General features: G+C 38.4%; 1 protein-coding gene across 2 annotated transcripts in view; it reads right to left on the bottom strand.

The window, feature by feature from the left end:
- Positions 1-20353, bottom strand: part of LOC121628876 (guanine nucleotide exchange factor VAV3) — a 106257-nt gene that overhangs the window by 3985 nt on the left and 81919 nt on the right. Inside the window, exons 20-27 of one of the 2 annotated variants that reach the window (XM_041968253.1) lie at positions 17367-17497; positions 15541-15606; positions 14323-14354; positions 14042-14158; positions 12006-12093; positions 11473-11602; positions 3033-3113; positions 946-1097 (exon numbers count right to left, since the gene is read on the bottom strand). In XM_041968253.1, the coding sequence (XP_041824187.1) occupies positions 946-1097; positions 3033-3113; positions 11473-11602; positions 12006-12093; positions 14042-14158; positions 14323-14354; positions 15541-15606; positions 17367-17497 (797 nt within the window). The remainder of the gene's footprint in view (positions 1-945; positions 1098-3032; positions 3114-11472; positions 11603-12005; positions 12094-14041; positions 14159-14322; positions 14355-15540; positions 15607-17366; positions 17498-20353) is intronic. The other variant, XM_041968254.1, reaches the window with a different exon arrangement.

Raw genomic sequence — 20353 nt, 5'->3', positions numbered from 1 at the left:
GAATTTTTAGACCCAGGCCTAAATCATTTCAAGACACTTGGATACCTTTCATAGCTATATATTCAAATAAAATACAATCTTGTGGCTGTAACCAAATTTAATCTTTTATTCTAAATTTCATTGAGTTGATACAATGCTGTAATCCCAGGAAAGTGGTTTTCATTGACAGACTCAGCTGTTTAGCTCAGCAAGTAGAACCAGTTGTTTTTATGGGCTGTTGGTCTTAAAGAGAGACTAACAGCCCTCCACAGACTCCTTTCTCAAGGCTTAGTTTTTCACAAGAGCACCATCAACACCCACATCCGGCTCAGTAAAAGAAAAACGCAAACACTCACACACTCCAAGACACCTCCAAGCTAAAATGCAATGGATGTGAGTGGGAGTCTGTATATATTCCACATTTCTCAGTGTTTAGGACACGGATTTTCTCACAAATAAGTGTGTGTGTGATTTTATTTTAGAGCACTGTTGGCATATGTAGCAAACATTAACAGATTTAAGGATAAATAAGAATACCAGAATGATGGGAGAAGAGAAAAAAAGTATTTTATTTTGTTTGATTTAATATTATGATTATTATTAGACTTACTGTTATCAGTGTTATACTTTTTTCCATCATTATTTCTGATTTTCTACCACACACACGCCTTTACTTCTTTATTTCCTTCATCTTAAACATTATATGTATCCTTATTTTTTCATTGACCTTGTATATATCAGTTTGTTGTGTTTGTTTCTCTTGGTATGTTTGTATCACTTCACTAGAGCCTAATGATTAATAAATATCTTTCTGAATGACAAACAATGTAGAATCTTCTTTACAAGCGCATGTACAAAAATACTGAGTAAATAAGCCACCCAATGACACTTCAGTGCATTTTCAATCGCGAAGGAAAAAAGTAAATCAGACTAAACGTCTCCTATCATTTTCAGGACGCCACTCACCCTGCCGTTGACCTCGCCCCTCCACCAGCCGTTGGCACCAGACTTTGTGTAGATCTTGACCAAGTCTCCTTCCTGCAGCGACAACTCCCGGGTGTCACGGGAACTGAAGTCGTACCGCGCTATCGCTACACCAATCACTTTGGGAGTAAAAACTGAAAAAAGAAAAAAAAGAAACAGGAGGATGTGAAAAACAAAATAAAGTTTTAAAATCTGCACATTCATACAGACATGAACACACACATCCTCACTGCACCAAACTTTGATATATAACATTTAAAATACTTAAATTCATTTTGTCTTTTAAACTAAATTGATTTTAGTTTATGCTAATGCTAATAAAGCCGCAGCACTTCCTGTTGGTTGCTGTGGATCAGACAGTGACGGATAGTTCACACATTATAAAAGTAAAAATCTGAGGAGAAGGTTTTATGGTGCAACCAGAAAACACTGAACTGATTTGTAGACATATAAATATACTGATGAGATGATTTTGAGTTACATGTTTTTATATTGCTTGTATTCAACCATGTGAATTTTGCAGGCTCGTGTACTTGCTGTGAACAAAGTGGTAGACAAACAAAGGAGGATGTGAGACGTCAGAGTCTTCAAATCTTAAAGGCGATCACACGCAGTGGATACTAGATAAAGTTGAACTATGTGATGTCGTATATACTTATATGTTATCTAAGAAAGAGTCTGATTTCTGCTCCTGTGTGTTTGCATTTTTGGTGTTTTTAGAACATTACTGATGCACGTGTTTAGTGTAAACTATCCATGACGGCCTAGATTCTTCATAGCAGCCCAGTCTGGGTTGTTTTTATCATAAAGATTGCTAAGACATCCTGGTGAATGAAGCAATGCATTAGCACATGTTGCTGTTGACTTCTTGATTAACAACTGAAACTTGATGAGTAAAATAAAAAAAAGAGCTAAAGCTTTTATGGCTTTGTGAGCTTTAGTTTAGCCACAACAAAGCAGAAGCTATATGAGAAGGACCCGAACTAACTGAAGTAAAGTGATTTTTTGCTAACTTTTAACTAAGCAATCACTGCAAACTAACATGATTGGACTCAGCTTCTTTTGATTCCAATGAAAAGTTCACAAGCTGCCTTTTTCTCTGTGTACATAAAACCCTTCATTTTTTATGATTTCATGAGGGACTCTGAAGTAACCTCAACCAGTTTGACAATTTGAATGATTGGAACAGCCCAAAAAAACACACCCAAAAAGCATTTTCCAGCGATCAAGAAAATATTCACCACACACTCTACCGTATGTACAGCTCTACAGTATACAGTAAGCTAGAGTCGAATGTGACGTCATGTGAATACAAGCAATTCATATAATATCATTACTCCTAAAACAGTATACATTCTGAACCAACTCAACATCTTTTCCAGCACGAATCTTTTCCAGACTCTGTGCAGCTGTGAGTTTGTGGGTTTTGGTTGAAGAATTCCAGCTCAGGTGTTCTGACAGCAGTGTGCGTGAGATTAGATGTCTCCTGTCGAGGAGACGGCAGTGTGAGAGACAGATGTGGAGCAGGTAAGCTAGTTACCAGTCCTCCATCCCACCCTGCCGGCTCTCTTCTTTCCAGACACCGACTGCTGGGTCGGCCTGGGCTGAGCTGACAGGTGGAAATGGAATGTCAGACCTCTACAACCCGGCCGTGGGGGATAGAATATCTAATATAAAGGAGCTCTGTGTGTTTGGATTCTTCCAACTTCACTTTGACTGGCAGACCCACATGCACACACACCAGAAAACATCGCCCACACCTCTTTTCTCTCAACATGACTTCTCACACACAGGCATTCACGTGCAAAAACTATCTCTACATTACATGCAACAGTAAAAATAAATAATCCCTGCTTTCCACACAGGATGATAAATGTGCACACAACAGTGTAAGAGTGAGGATGATGTGATGGAAAGCTGAAAGATGAAAGAGGTAAAAGCTGAGATTCATGCAATGATGTGAGAGCACCGAGCTGCAGCCGGCATGCTAAGCAGCCTTCAACATGAAAGGAAAGCGAGACAGAAACTGAGAGTTGAGAGAGACAGATGGAGAGAAGTGATACCTGTACCTGACCAGAAGGGAGCAGAGGAAGGAGGCACAAAGCTGTAGCCGGCAGGAGTTACAAGAGAGAGGCCGCAGAGCAATGGAGCTATGGCAGGACAGGCCAGGCAGGGAGCGGAAGGATGCGAGGGGAGTGGTGGAAAGGAGAGAGAGAGAAGAAAAGGGAGAATAAAAATATATTTTCAAAAATCCAAAATCTTTTTTTTTTTTTTTTCCAGGAGGTACAAAGAACACAGCCACTGTTTAAACTAATGACAGACACTGGAGGAGAGCTGATGCCTGGCGGTTCATCCACAAAACCACGAGCAGCAGCTCCCCTACTCATCTTCACTTCATTAAGTTGTGTCCTTAACAGCATTTACTCTGTTTGGCCTGAAGTGGGTAGTTTAATTAGAAAGTTTTTAACTCAAACAAGCAGGATTAAATCTTTAATTGTAACCACTGAGAACTGCCGTAGGTTTAATAAAAATAGAAAGCATCTGATAGAAGTAATTTTATGTATATATGTGTGTGATTTTTATTTAACTTCCAACTGGAAAACACAAGGATTCTCTTTTTAGTCTTTTTAATTCCTGTCAATGTTCTCAGGTTTGCATGTTTAATAACTTTGTCACAACACAAGTAAAACCAATTTGACACATTTTTCTTTCCAAAACATTCTGCTTTACCTATGACGATAATTAAAGTCCCCTTTGTTAGCATGCGGGGGAATAGAGCCGCTTTCAGATGCTCATTGCTCTTGCAGAAGCCAGTTTTGACGTAACTAAATGTCTCCATGGTTTCGTGTTAACACGTTGTGGGAGCAGCAACAGCTGCAGATAGAGGATTTAGCTTTGACTACACATTTGCCGCTTGTATTGTGTCTTAAAAATGTGGTTTTTTTTTTAAATGCTGAAAACCGTAAAATCTTTAGACGTTTTTAACTTGTCTATGGCGCTAAAGTGTTGCTAGTGTTTCGGCATTTTAGGGAAAGCCACAGGTTTACAAAGGTTTTTCTTTTGTGTTTGAATTTCAACAAAAATATACTTAATACGTCAGGAACATGAATTACAGAACACACAACAAAACCAGTCAAGGCAGCTGTCCTTCCTGGTTCTGATGAAGGTTTTTCCTCCCTCTTAAACGAATGTTTATCCTTTTCACTGCCACTCTGTCTATGCTGAGGATGGGCGACTGAATGGAAGAAAAGATTTGATGCTGACCTTTGCTTTCCATAGCTAGGCTAATTTTTCTTTTTTTAGAAATTGGTTCATATGAAAACGGCTTTTAAAATTCGGCTAATGTGGATCACATAATAGATTTGTTTTAATTGGATTCCAATCAAACAATAATGAATTGGAGTTAATCCGACTGTATCTGTAAAAGTGTCTTAAGATGTTAACTGGTACTGTACAAATAAAGCTTTAGTGGATGAATTATAAAATTTGTACTTCTTTCTTTATAATGTATCTATGTGATATTCAATTATTAGATACTCATTACTCAATGGACTTACCTTCTTACAAATAAGAAGAATAATTTGAACCCAATTTGACCAAAAAAGACAAGGAGGGTTTAAAACAGGGGTGTCCTCAAGATCTACTATCGAGCAACTTTTAGATGCACGCCTTCTCTAACACGCCTGAAGAACCAGACGTGGGCACCCCTGTTTTAGAAGCTTAAAATTTTGTATATGAGCACACACATTTATAAAAAATAAAAATAAAATAAAAAAAAAAGAATAAAAATCTGTTTTAATCATTTTCATTGTAACAAATAGTTTTCAGTCTACATAGGAAGTTACACAGAACCCTCATTTAAAAGATATGTCTTCCACAACCACCCATTAAGGATAATACACCATCTCAGCAAGTCAGCCTCGATAAGCTACTACCACTCCACTGGTTTCTGATGGTACTTAATGTGGTGGAACCGCCAAGTGGAAGTACGGGAAAGAAGTAGCAAGCAGTTTGGGGGCCTGATGTGTCATGCTTGGAAACCTTAAACAAAATGGTGTTGGTTGTGTTTTTATACCAAACATAGACAAAGCCAGTACATGTGGGCTCCAGGGAAGAAAAAGGTTAAAGGCCAACAGTGAGAGTCCTTTGCTAAGGTTTGCTTCCTGCTTTCCATCCATCTTTTATATTCACTTTATCCTTCAGTGGGTTACGAAGGTCAGGAGTAAGCTAACAATGAGTGAAAGGCAGGGTGGACCATGGACAGGCTCAGTCCATCACAAAACAGCTACTCTCATCTGTAGTGCTGAGTAGGCATTTTTCTTTAATTATTTACAAAAGTAGTCGTTCAGCTGTAATAAAGCCACAAAGAAAAGACAGAAGACAGAGACACGATTGGTATGAAGTCATGTACACCACATACATGAAGTAGAAGATGAATTTTCATCCATACTGGAACTGGACAAATTTGATAGAATCTAGAATAATTTGTGTAAACAAACCATGTTCTACTAAGATTCGGTCATTTTTTATGGTTTTGATGAAGCATGGGTTAGGGTTAGCACCCTTTTCCTCCTCCACCCATTTGTTCTTTTTATCTGTGCTAAATTTATGTTTCCTAACATCTTTTTGTAAACAACATTTCTTACCTAGCCATTTAAAACCTGATGTCCCCCCATTGGGGGAGGTTGAAAACAGCCAAACTGTGCCAAAATGGCCATTTTGGAGACCTTGTCTGAACTGTCTGAAGCAGAACAAAATTAGAGGTTTTATTTCACTTTTTCAGAGCCGACTTTTGCAAAGATAATGTTCACATGCCGTAGTATTTGATGGAAGTTTACTGTAGAGCTACAGCTGCATTACACATTACAAAGTCGTGTGTGTTGTACAGATGTCTTTTTTCCAGAGCCAAAGACAAATTTCTATTTCAAGGATGAAATGGACAATAACGTGGTCTGAGCCTGAAGGGATATTCATATTCATCCTGAAAATATTACATATACAATATACAAAGGAATGATCTCCTCCCGTGGGCTCACCACCTGCAGGAGGGGCCATAGGGGTCGGGTGCAGTTTGAGCTGGGCGGCTGCCAGAGGTGGGGACCCTGACGGTGCTTGAGAGGAGGGTTCGTCGGATAGTTGAACTCGGATTGAGGAGGAGCAGTGTGGTTTTCGTCCCGGCCGTGGAACAGTGGACCAGCTCTACACCCTCTTCAGGGTCTTTGAGGGGGCATGGGAGTTTGCCCAACCAATCTACATGTGCTTTGTGGACTTGAAGAAGGTATTCGACCATGTCCCCCGGGCACTCCTGTCGGGGGATACTCCGGGAGTATAGAGTGCCTGACCCGCTTGTATAAGCTGTCCGGTCCCTGTACGACTAGTGTCAGAGTTTGGTCCGCATTGCCGGCAGTAAATCAGAATCGTTTCCAGTGCGGGTTTTCTCCGCAAGGTGGCCGGGCTTTGTCTTAGAGATCGGATGAGAAGCTCGGTGATCCGGGAGGGGCTCAGAGTAGAGCCGCTGCTCCTCCACATCGAGAGGAGCCAGATGAGGTGGCTCGGGCATCTGGTTAGGATGCCTCCTGGACGCCTCCCTGGTGAGGTGTTCCAGGCACGTCCCACCGGAAAGAGGCCCCGGGGAAGACCTAGGACTGGACTACATCTCTCGGCTGGCCTGGGAATGCCTCGGGATCCCTCCGGATAAGCTGGTGAATGTGGCCGGTGAGACGGAAGTCTGGGTTTCCCTGCTTAGGCAGCTGCCCCCGCGACCCGACTCCGAATAAGCGGCAGAAAATGGATGGATGGATGGATGGATGGATGGATGGATGGATGAATGGATGGATGGACAAAGGAATGATGCTCAATATGTTTTTTCCTAGTAATATGCTTGTATAATCTCTGTCTTTCTTTTACTTTTTAAAAATAGGTTAATGTTTTAACTAAAATTCAATTTAAAAAAGGAAAAGAAATGTATTTGATAGAAGCTACTGTAAGTAATGTTTGAATGTGGATCCACTAAAATATTTTAGAACATAAACAGTACAAGCAGTGGGTTGACATTCAGGCAGGATGATTGTTCCTGCTCCTCTTAATGTCCTTCTTTTGGTTATTTTTTATCATTGGATCATTTGTTTGAAACAACCAAAAATTGTTTATTAGGAGTTTATTTATTACACTAAATCATTTATGTACAGATTAACTATTGACCAGGCATTACATCAGGATCAGAGCTTTCAAGCCGAGTCTTTAAAGGGTGACCCTTCTCTTCTTTTAAACACTAAACTCCCAGCAGTCACTGAAACAAACGCCAAAGGCTTTTTGGAAAATGCTGCTCTTAACAATGAAGAGCAAGTTAACTGGTGGAGATTATTAATATGCTGTAAGGGGAACAGAGCTTTAGTCTCTTTTTTAATGAATTATAATCAAGGCACTGAGAGACAACTCAAAAGCCCCTAATGGTGTCTGAGTACGTATAATAAGAAGAGAGATTGCCCTCCACTTCAAACAGCCACCAAAACACCAGCTGCATTTCACAGACTTCATTCTTTCACATCTTGACGTGACAGACACAGAATACAGACATGCACATACAGTATGCTCCATCAGAGCGAAGACGAGCGTTAGTGTTCCTCACATGCTGCCAGCCGAGGGTTTTTATGTGCAAACTAAACACTGCTGTTGGTAAAAACTTGCACAAAGCTGTCCAAAGAGCAGAAAACAAACCAAGGACGTTAATTAGGAGTTTTCCAGCAGAGCTCTGTGAAGATGGGATTCAGAACAGGAGTCAACAGGAGTCTGTAAAACAGAAGACCCCCGTTGGAAAAAGATAAATTTGCACTGAAGCTGTCTCAGAACCACAGAGCAAACAAACATCCTAGTGCAATTTTTTCATGTTTTTAGTGCCTAAAACATGATGTAAGCAAGCTGATGTAATCCCATTCAGTCACTGCAGGAATTCATGATGTGGTGGTCACAACTATCAACACAAATTCAGCCAACCCTCATAAATTCTGCATGTCTTCGCAAGTTTCTCAAATCATTGCAACTTTATTTCAACTTTAACAAACTGTGTTACTCCTTCACGCTAGGTGATACACGTACGTCATGAGCTTTATTTCCTTTTCTGATTATGAACATGCAGATACATGTGTCGCTTATAACGTCTAAAATCACTGTTATTGCATAACACTTTGTATGAAAGTGCAGGTAAGCTCTTTTGTGGTACTGGAAAATTGAGGTGGAACACAAAGAAAAGTCGTCTATTGACAAACATTTTTCTACAGCAAAAATAAAAACGGCAGAAAGTCGGAAATGTGCGAACAAACAAGACAAACCACTCAGAATAGTTTTTTTTTTTTCTTCCATTTTCCTGTTTTCTTTCTTGCTTGCTCTTAGTTGCTCATAAGTTGCAGCTTGGAGGGCGACCTCTCTGCCAAATGGTAAAAACCATCGGTGTCGCCAGACCCCGTTTACTGCGGCACATGCCCCAGTATAAATGCTACGATTAACTTTCGAAAATAAATATTTATCATACATTAATTCTGATAATTCAGACGGGGAAAGATATATATTTCAATTCAAATGCGTAGCAAGAGCGTTAACTCCAAATAGAGGAAACAGCTCATGTCACCGTGCACGAGCAGCAGGTCAACCACACACACATGCAGCTCTTCCATGTGTCGGGAAAGCGGTGAGCGCGCTTTCCGCACAAAAATTCTCATAAAGGACATAAAATAATATTTTCATACCAAAGAAAAGCGGACTTCTGACGTCAGCAGAGAGAAATAACACGTATTTGTTGGTTTTCATTCAGGGTGCCAAATCTTTTGAATTGCTTCAAATTTTAATTAAGATTTTAATAATTTCTTAAGAGAGAAAAAAAATCCAATAGCTTCTAAATCAAGTGACCCAGTCACAGCTGAACTGAAGCAGATGACCATCCAAACAAGACACAACTTTTCCTGACTTTCTTAAAGCTGAGTCACAGTCAAGTGATTGACCACATTGTGGAACTGAAAAATAGGCAGTACACTTTAATGCTAAAAAAATTAAACAAACTGTTCAGAAAGAGTTAAACTATCATCCTGAAAACTAGTTAATAACCATTACTGTGGAATGTGTATAAAGTTCTGACTTGCCATCGTTTGTTATGGCATTTATGCTTTTGCTGCCATGTTGAAAGTGTTCATGTTTGGTAAATATGTTCTTACACTCCTTAATATCTCAGTATTTCCATAGGAATGTGGCAGTGGCACATAGCAGTGTGTGTGTGTGTATGGGAGACGGAGGATATGTGATAGGGGGCCTGTGCCCCAGTACAGCTTTATGCCTAGCAACACCCCTGGTGAAAACTTCTCCCGGAGAGCTTTATTTTAATAAAGAATATTGGAACATCAACGTTTGAATTTTCAAGAAATGATTTGAAATACACTAACGATGCAATTTTTGATGCAACTTTTCACAAAAGCTGCTGTAAAATCAGATATTTTAGTTTGTAACAATCAGAAAAATGCTTTGAAATCCTGGAAGGACGAGGAGATGAGCTAACGGGCCAAGATAGATGGCTGTTCTCCCTGAATTTGTCCTCTCCACAGTCGCCTTGTGCATGCTCAGGATGGGAGATTTGATGCCAACCAATTTATTATTTTTTTTATGAATAAACAGTTATCATAAATTTGGAAAATATAATCAATTTGCTTCTATTACAATCAAATTAAACTTTAGAAGTGCTTGATATGACCGTCATGAATTTATTTATAAAAATAAAGTTGATTTCATTAAATTTTCCTTCACAGATGTGAAGCTTACACTTCATTTCTTAGATTTGTGCTTCAGTTTTGGATGCTGCCGACTGCTTACTGACTGATTTCGCAGTCTTATTCCCACCACATACCATTAGCCAATCCAATGAAAGACAGAATAAAAGTGATTGATCCTGAAAATCAAGGACACAAAATTAAATTTTTCTTTCTTTTTTTTGGTCTTTTCACTCCTTCAAAAGCATCTTTCATCTTGTCTCCATACTACAAAATCCACTTTGTTACAGAAATGCCTACATTCACTTCTCAGCTGGCAGTTTGACAATGATTTGCTGTTTCATCTGCTGCTTCACTTCAGAACATCATCTCATTAAAACCTCAGCTCCCAGTAACACAAACCCCACACCTGTTAACTTCCAAATCACAGAGGAAAACATTTTCACTGTAAACTGAGCTTCATATCGTTCAGCTCTGATAGATAAAAAGCTGCGAGGAATCAGGTGAGCAGCAGTTAAGACCGACACAGTCTCAGAGTTAAACAGGTACAGCATCCAAATGCATAAATAATCACCAGTTTGTTTCTGAGTTCTGGTACAACTTTTTTTCTCCTTTTAAATACAAAAGAACATTTATTATCATATTAGTTCAAGTCATACCACAAATTACTTGTGGAGAATTTAAAGTTTCAATAATAATGAATTTTCTTATTGTTAGCACAACAGAGGCTTGTCGTAGAAAACACTGATGTTTATGTAGGAATGACCAGATAAAAGTCTGAACGGCCACATGTGTATAAAACAAGAGTTGTAACTTCATCCTGCAGTGAAATTTGTCCTTTTTTTCCCTTTTTTAATTAAATCATATATTAATTAAAACCAATAGCTGTTGCTAACAATAGCAAAATCATAAGCTAATATTTAATATAAGTAAAAACAAAAATGACTAATATTATCATTTGAATCAGATATTTAGACTTTAAGTCAGATTATAAAATTCAATAACAAATAAATATCCAGCAACTATTAGTTCCCTATTACATTATATTCCAGCTTAAATTAGTAAACTTAAATAAATAAATAATGAACCAGAACCTAAATGAACATTAAAAAAATAAAAAACTATTTGAAAACTACGTTCATGTGGTATTTAAACGTTCTAAGACGGCAGCCGTCAACGCCTACGTACGTTTTCTTGATGGTTGTGGCTAAATAAGTTTAGAACCAGTTCCCTAACTGGTTCTTTCTTTATGAGGTGCAGTTCAATTCATTTTTGCATTTATTAAAGAAAAAAAAACAATGTGTGGTTCATGTTAAAAGACTTGTCGTTTTTCTTGTTTCATTACTTTTTACTGCTTCTTAATAAAAAAAATATTCCCTATGTGATTACTTAATCTCTGGAATTATCAATACCCTAAATGATGGTTTGCTAACTGGGACTGAAAGCTGCTCCTGGTTTTCATGAAAACAAAAGCAGTTTACTAACAAAGCGTTTCTCCTCAGCACCACTAGTGATGAAAACCTGTAGAAGACATCTTTAATGAATTCAACACATGGAGATAAACCTAAACTTTAATGCGTTAAAAGAACCAGTCTGCGTCATATTTAGCCAAGTCTTATAAAAGTAATCAGCCACCATCATTTCTGCTTTAAATCCTGTCCCACCAAAACAGAGCAAATACACAATCTAGTTTTAGTAGTACCACAGTTTGTGTGTTTAGTGGATTTCTGCTAGTATTTGTAAGTCTTGGTCTACTCACTGTTGCCGCCTGATCGGTTCAGGCGGTGTACAGCAGCATTCTCTGGTTCTCGGTAAGGAAACTGCAGCGTAGTGTCCAGACTCTTAAAACCTTCCCTCAGAGAGTGGTGTTTGTAATACTCGATCAGCTCCTGAACACACAGACACACAAACCAATCAACAAGCACGTATACACTCATTTCCATTTATTTCTCTTTGAAATCAGTTTGTAGAAACCCCAAATATTTCAATTACATTACACTTTTTTAATTATTTGTTGTTGCGTATTACCACAGCCCCAGTGATTTATTATTACCTTTCAATCTACTAACATATAGAAAATCTTATTCAAGGAAGAAATCTTTTCAATATGCACTGGGCGTATGGACTATGATGATAAAGCCTTCGGGCCAGTATAAACACGGCTTTTATCTGGGCTTTTTTTGTACACATTGCTAAAATAAAATTCAGGTTTTGACACTTCATTAAGTGAGCAGGATGATTTATTTATGAATTGCAGTGGTGAGAAAAAAAAACCAGAATGAAAAGACTTACTAATATGCTCTTGAACTTCTTGTTCTCTGCAATGTAGTAGTAGCCCTCCTTGGTCAGGATCTTTATGTGCTTCACGTCGTTGTTGTACCTGTGGGCCATTGAATAAGTTATGAGTGTAATTTCCCTCTCTGATCACCACCATCGATCGGTGGCCGGCCTCTGGCCCCTTGCGGAGAGTCGGGCCATTCCTCTAATGCACAGACTCCCAAAGGTTTGTGACACCAGAATGATGGGTGGTCTGGAGCAAACGTGTGCATATGTAACTGCTTGCTGAAGCCGTGTGCATGTGTTTGCATCAACAAGGTGGATGACGGGGGTCTGTGGCTGCAGGAAAAACTACTTTGACCTGAGAGGGAGTACACAAATGCATGATGGCTGTTGTTCACGGTGCTGCACTGTCAGCAAGAATTAGCTTTGTTCCTGCTTTAACCAGCAGTTTGGTTGCAACTTCTGTATTAGAGGCAGGATGCCAAAGGTAGCAACTTCTGGTGATTTAAATTTAACACGCAAATTCAAAATAACCAGAAACCAACCAAAACGTGAACCTCAGTATTAGTTTTTGGGGATTTAAAATGACATATATAAGGGTTTTAATTATGTTTTTGCATAATTATATTGTGTCCAACTTAAGATTTCCACACTTTTTGTTGTACAGTCACTACATGAAATGTTCTCTAACTAGAGCGCCACTGTGCTGCAAATGAGCTAAAACCAGTCAAATATATGTTCTTTTAAAGGTTGTTTAGTTTTTTCTTTGTGTGTTTCTATTTCTAAAAATAACAATTAGTCTATTTTTATTGGTTACATGACACATTTAGCTGATCCAAAATGCTAATGAGAATTAACAGCAGAGATCATATTTCTCCAGTTTTATTTTCTTTTCATCAGCTCCCTGTTTAAAATTCTTCTTCTCACATATGAAGCTTTTAGTGACTATGATCCATTGGATCCTAAAGATCTCAGAGTTCCAGATCTTCCCAACAAAGCACTTCACTCTCAGGCTGCAGGTTTAGAAGTAGAATGGGAGGCAGAACCTTCAGTTTCAGGCCCCTCTCTGAGGAACCAGCTCCCAGTTGGGGTTCAGGAAGTAGACACGCTCTCTATCTAGGTTTCAAATTTTCCATTTAAATAACTTCTTAAGTTAGGGGCTGGTTCGGTGACCCACTGCCATCCCTATATTTATGTTGCTATATGCTCAAGGTGCTGAGGGACGTCCCATGATGCACCAACATTTTCTCAGCTCTCTGTATTCAGTTACACATATGCATGCTCATCATAGCTGCCTCGCATAATTTGTGTTTCTTTGAAGCCGATACTCAGAAATCACGTTAAAACATGCTTTAATTCCTCATTGCCAAGACTAAAACTGAACAGTTATTGTGGATTTTAGGTCACATCATACAGAAGCTTGGACTTGGCACAGCTAGGAGTTACACCTGGTCAATAATGTGGTTTGGTAAAAGACTAACAGTGTTTCCACAGACAAGCAAAGAAACATCATGCAACAGAGGAACAATAAAATCTGACGGCTGTCATCAGGCAGACCTCAAAACAAGCTAAATATTTCAACCTTGTCTATAGAGTGGATTAAGAATTTAAAGCTAAGATAAGCAGGAAAAGTAAAAAGCATGACTGTTAGGGCTGAACTGCAGTGCAGGGAGTTGACACCAATAATAAAAGTAGCACTTTCTGCAGGATTTTCCAATAAAAAGGGACGAGCTGATTGTAGCAGGCTCTCCTGTAAACGACCTGTTAGAGGGCAAAGATCTCCAACAGCCATGTGTGATTAAACAGGGTATCTGCAGCTCGTCACAGCTCTAATTTCTTGGTTAATACGTGTTTAAAACAGAAGTGCAAAAAGTCGATCAGGATTATTCCTGCTGCAGGAAAACCTGAATCACATAGATGGAAAACATGCTTGGGCAGAACCTTAAAAGATTTTATGGAATTTCTAGTTGCTGTAATTCATTCATTAAACAGATTTAAACACATTCATTTTGTGTGATTAACTAACAATGACCTGAGGGCAGACTTACTTTATGCTGATTGCGTACTCTGTAAACTCTTTGCTGCGATGCCGGACCAGGTAGGTGCTGTTGACCCTGTTGATGAGTTCTGCTTCGGCCTGGAACCGCTCCAAGGGACCTGCAAACCTGCAGCAGCCAAGCAGCCAAGAGGAAATCAAGACTCATCATGTGCATTAATGCCACTGGACTTCCTGACTGTAAGTGGTGAAAATCACCTCTTACAGTCAGGTGTGAATAAACACGTCAGCCTTCTGAGCTCAGAAACAAAAAGTCTTGTTTTGTGAACATACCAAAGTTGGGAGGAGTAATCGACAGGCTTTACCTGCAACACAGAGTAAACATGGACATGAAGATCTCGGATATCAGGGAACACACTGCAGTGACATCAGAAATGTTTTTAAGCTGATATTGTGCCCTTTTGTAACAGTTGCTATTAAAACTGTACAACCTAAATAAAAGAGCTGAGCACTCCTGTTATCTTTACAGCAGTGAGAGACGTGATAACAGTGTGTTATCTTCTGACGCAGTAGGACAGTCTGAATTCCAGTTTATCAAATGGGACACGTGGGACGAGCAAAAACAAGCAGCTGACACTATTTTTACTTCGGCTCCTCAGTTTACATCCTAAAATGTAAAACAATGTGACACTGTGTAAAATGTAAAGCTCATAGTTTGTACTCAGTGTAAGAGAAAAAATATTAAACATGAAGAATTTCAAATGTTATTTTAAAAATCGATCCAATTATTCTAAATTTATGAGATAATCTTACAAAAAACACATAATTGAGTCAATGAGTTAACATCACTAAAAGAGTCATAAAAAGAAAAAAAAAGTCTAAAAGAAAATTTCTTAAAGAAAAAAAAAACTTCAAAAAAATCTTAAAATTTAGCAAAGAAAATTAATAAATAAAATTAAATTGCTTCTGAATGAACCAATTTTACAATAAAAATCTGTTGAGTTTCTAATGTCTCAGATTGTTTCACAAATAAAAAATCTGTTCAGTTATTAAGAAATAATGTTTTTATTACAAAAAAAAGTTTAAAAAAATGAGGAAAATCTGTCAGATGTTTTCTTATTCTTCTTTGAAAACTTATCTATTTTAGAAAAAAAAACTATTTGGTATTTCTGAGAAAGAAAAAAAAACAAATAAAAAATCTGTTTTTTCTTAAAATAATATAAAAAAATTAAGAGAGTTTTCTGAGCTTTTTTAATTTGAGTGAACTTTTTGAATAAAAATGATCTTTTTCTTTTCAAAGTGAATGCAGTCCACCTCTTACTATGCCTTAAAGGATCATTTTGTTCCTTGCTTGTCATTGATAAACATATTAATGTTCTAACTCATAACAATGATCCAATTTCCTTCTTCCCAGAACATGAACACCCTGCAGGGCTGTTCTGCTTCTGCCAGGTAAACATTGAACCACTTGTCGGAAATCTCCAACTATGTCCACGAGCTGCTTCTACAGGTGGAAACATGCTGCAGGAGCGGAAGGAAAGTTCAGCTTACACATGGACAAGGCCTCACAGCGTCGCTCGGAAAGAAGCCGATGTCTTTGGTGGACAGGATCCTGCCCTGAAAGCACACATAGAAAACTGTGTTTATGTTTGTCTCCATGATTCAGGAACTGTTAGCTTGCTTGTTGAATTGATTCCTGGCAGAGAGAGAGGAAGAGGATGAGTTCCTTCTTCCTCCCATGATGCCGGGAAACACAGTCCACATAAACATTCTGCTTTGCGTTTTACATGCTGTATTCTGATGTTTCTCCTTTGCGATCCCTGCCACTGTAGCACAATTAAGTTTGGTTTACTGGTCTCTGTCACTCCCCACCTCCCACATCCCAGTCCTCATCGCCTCCTCCCATTGTGACATATTTACTGGAGAGTTTGCAGCCAACAGCTGGAGATGCTGCAGAACATACATCAGCTGATTAATGGCAGATCTCAGACCTCCTCCCCAATAAGATTTTAATGCTTCTGATGGTTTTACATGTGCATTAACTGTCTGAGATGATTTATATGTTGCATTCTGGTGAATAACAGTTTTTATGGGACATTTCAGACACAAAGATTCTCTCTGAGGTGATGTTTAGATGCTCATCCCCTCCCTGCATTCTGCTGCGTCTTCGCCAAGACTCCGATAACGACTACAGCTGCTAACACCGACAAAGCTAACAGATGGTTGCTACTGAATGAAATTAAATTACAGTGATCGATTTTTATTTGTCACACACCCCAGAACAGAACAGAAATGATTATGGACTGCTGGCTGCAGAGGAGATGGATATTGAATGTTTGCTAACTGCAAAGCTGTGGCTGCCTCCACTGAAGCTTTCACACCCAGTTAATTGAATTCTTTATCTATTTCAGCTCTTCTTTATAAAGTGTCCTGAGATATGGATTCCTCATCGTAGCTCTGATTATGGGACAATCAGGTTAAATATCCAGCTGTTTGGCCTCCAGGTAAAATTCCTGTCTAGTGTTTATAACTTTTATTCAGCTTCTCTTGCACATAATTACAACTGACAACAAGTCACTAGCAAACAGCTTCACGTGTTTACAAACCAAAAACTGCACGCATAAAAAAATACACAAATTCAGTGTGTGGACATTTAATATGCTAAAACAGTGCAGGATTACGGAAGCCCAAATATGCCAAAATTATTCAGTCATTTAGAAATACATTAATTATTTAAAATTAAAAAAAATTAAAACTAATGATTACTCATTCGGGTACTGAATTCATTAATAAATGCATGATTTATTACTTACATTAATTTAATCATTCATTAACACACGTAAAATATATTTAAGTAATACATGAATTAATTTGATGAATTTGTATAATAATAAATATATCTAACTGGTGAATGCATTATCAATTTAACAAATATATATAATAATTAAAATAATAATTATACATAAATAATAAATCAATTAAAGATTAATCAAATAATTTCTTTGTAGATTGATTCATGCATTTTTATATTATCTATTCATTGAATATAAATCTATTTTTTTCTGCAAGCTTCTTAAATCTGCAAGTACTTATTTTTATATTTATTTACTGTTTGATAATAAGGTGAGTTGAAAGTAAAAAACAAGATGACAAATAAAATTTTATAAAATGTAGATTTGTTAAATTAATTTGAATTCATGAATTTATTTCTGATTGTGGCAGTTTTCGTCCTGCATACTGTGTCTGTCTGTAGGTTTGCTTTTCCTTTCCCAAATGTTACAGTATTTGGACTGAAAGCAGGGGAAATTAGAGATTTAAGTCCTGCATATTCTACTTGTTTTTGTTTCAGGAAAGGATGTGATGAAGTGCGGTCTGACCTGCCACCAGGGGCAGTGAAGGTCTGCGCAGATTAACTCAATGATGTCGCCCGTCTGTATGTTGAGCGCTGGACCAGAAGTGGGGCTCGGCACGCCAAAGTAGTTCCTGATCGCCAGCATCTTGGGCAGACCTGTGAGAGCGACAGCATTAGTGCCCGTACAACATCTCCGTAATGAACTTCACATGAATATTAATGATGTGGTGTAATAAAGGAAGAGTTTTGGAAGAATTTTATTTTTTCTAACTTCAGTTGAGTTTAAAAACATCCGAATTATCTCCTGGACTTCTACAGAACTCTCTCTCTGGGTATCTGGGTATCTCAGGCTCTGGTCTAAAAGAGGATGTTTGCATGATGTACACTACCGTTCAAAAGTTTGGGGTCACTTTGCCATGGGATTCAATAGGGAAGTGACCCCAAACTTTTGAAAGGTAGTGTAGATGCATCTTTGCTTCGCTAAACCATTAATGGCCCACATCGCAGCTAGTGATAAGACAGCATGCACATGTGCACATGTCTAAAAATCACTTGGACCCATTATTAATTTTCACATTAGAGATAAGCAACAGTGCACTCTGCTGCATGGCTGCTTATTGAGAGCTCTGCGTAGATAAAAAAGATAACAAGGAGCCAGTTTTCTTTACTTATTAACAGCCTGAAGAAAAGTCCAATCAGAGTCTGGGACCAGCTAAAATATAGTTATATATATTTTTTCTCAGTTTACTACTTGGAAATAGTCTGTATGCAAGCAGCAAGCGTGTGTGAACGTTCAAAGATTGAAAACCGTTTTAATCAAGCTGATTTTGCTTGTTGGAATCATTTCAGTCAGCATTTCATCACCAATTTGATCCAACATTCCAGTGTGAATTTGTTGAAACTGATGTCTAATTTCCCGTAATGAAGCACCCACTCATGCCAAAAACAATAAACTCCTCTCACGCGCAATAAAAAGAACTCTGCGTAACTTCATTTGATGCATTATGGGAAGATACTTTTACCTTTGCAGACTATGAGGGGAAATTTCAAGTGACAACATGTAGGAGGAGGTAAAGCTAAAAGCAAATAAGGCGAAGTCAACAACATGGTACTGAGAGCTAATACATCTCTATCTGCTGTGCTTCTCCTGCAGAATCTGTTCCAGTGCTGTGAAACTGTGGCTGGCAGCCTGACATGTGCCATCTCGCCTGAAAAGGACTTCTAAAGACACAGGGCCGTGGAGAATCAAGTCTCCAGGGCATGAATTGCATTCCTATCCACACAAGGACGAGCCGTGTGTTTGTGCACCTTTTGAAAATAGACAAAAGAAAGAAGCGTTGAAATAATATGAAACGCTGGGGCAATCAAATGCCTATTGATTTTAATGCGTCTTCAGTCAGAAATCATTTTCTGCAGCATAATGGATGGAGGGGTGGAAAAATGAGTGTTGAAGCCCGGCTTATAAGCAATTAAAGGCCCCTGGTGCAGTGTAGCTAAACACACACACGTTACCCTGCAGAAGGCAGAGAGAGAGACTACTGACATGTTTACTTTATATGCCCAGTTATTTGTGCATTTGTGTGTTGTTTATATTTTCTTACATATTTATCACTACACTGCAAAAGCAACCCCAACCTTCTCCACAGGGGTCCACATCCTGCACTCCTCTCTGATGACATGCCTGCAACAGCTGAAGCTAACCTGTCACCGACCCTGCTAACAACTTGTTTCATAACACTCTTTTTCATGGCTGATCTTGTTTTCACGATGTCTGGAGAGCAGAAGGAAAAAATTACAATAATAAATCAATCTTATTATTATACTAAAGAACCTTAAAAGGGAATTGGTGCAGAAATAAGAGACTTAACGCTGAATTTATTTGATTTACTGCAAGGTCGTTTTTCAACAAATAATCAGAACAATTGTTTTGATTTGGTTCCCAAAATCTGAAGAGTTATAACTTAAATATTACCAAAGTTTCTCTGGAAGCAAGGATTTTGTCTTTAATGACAAAAAAAAAAAAAATTTAATTCTTAAAATCAAATCACTGTGATTAGATTTTTTTGTTCTATTTCATTATAGGAAAGTTGTTTACTGGCCAAAATCAATGTCTGTATGTAAATATGTGTCATCATTGGTGTATTATAACCTCTACTAATGATCTGACACGTTCTAGCAAGCGAAGAATTTTACACATATTGATTTTGTTTACACATATGACGGGTAAGCCGGTAGGGAAGCACCATGACAGTCTACTATCTTGAAATTACAGCCGCCGGCAAAGGACAAATAACACCAAGGTGGAATCCCTGTGAGCCAGCACACAGTGACTGAGATACGGGAGGAGAAGATAAACGAGAGCGGCTTACTAACCCAGCAGTTGAAAAATCTGTGAAATTGTTATTTACAAAAATGCACGACGATGCATATGCAGCAGCAGCATGGGCGTTGTTTTACCATCGCTAAGAAAGCGAAAAAAAGACACTTAGAGATGGTAACGTGACCAGACGATACAAAAAAGGAGGATCAACATTGGGCTAGCTTTCCCCAAATGAAATGGAGCTCAATAAGGAAAAAGATTTTGAAAGGGAAGCTAAAGTTGCCAGCTTTCTCCTCGACAAGTAAGTCAACGGTACTGCCTAAATTAGCCGAAAAGCTAACTTTTTAAATTCGCTTTTGTTAGATGGTGTTGCTCATTACAATAGGCAGCATAACAGCAGATTCTGCTAAAATACGCCAGACTTGTTGGTACAGAAGTGTATGTTCACATGGTTTCAGTCATTTTCATAGTTGCAGTAAACACCTGCTTTCAGTCGCGGTAAATCTAGACTAAAAGCCGGTGGGGAGGCTTTATAAGCTGGTTTTTACTGTGACAAAAAGCCGGTGTTGTGTTAAGGCCAGTTCCCCGTCCATTCCGTCCGTGAGAACCATTCTTCCTTCTAAACACACAGGATCCATATCTGACAGTTTGATTGGACACAGTTTGCAATATTTATGAAATCATGAACCTCT

The sequence above is a fragment of the Melanotaenia boesemani genome, chromosome 18 (assembly GCF_017639745.1).
Source record: "Melanotaenia boesemani isolate fMelBoe1 chromosome 18, fMelBoe1.pri, whole genome shotgun sequence".
Classification (NCBI taxonomy): Eukaryota; Metazoa; Chordata; class Actinopteri; order Atheriniformes; family Melanotaeniidae; genus Melanotaenia; species Melanotaenia boesemani.
The sequence above is the reverse complement of the archived record's forward strand: the minus strand, read 5'-3'. Positions and strand labels throughout refer to the sequence as shown.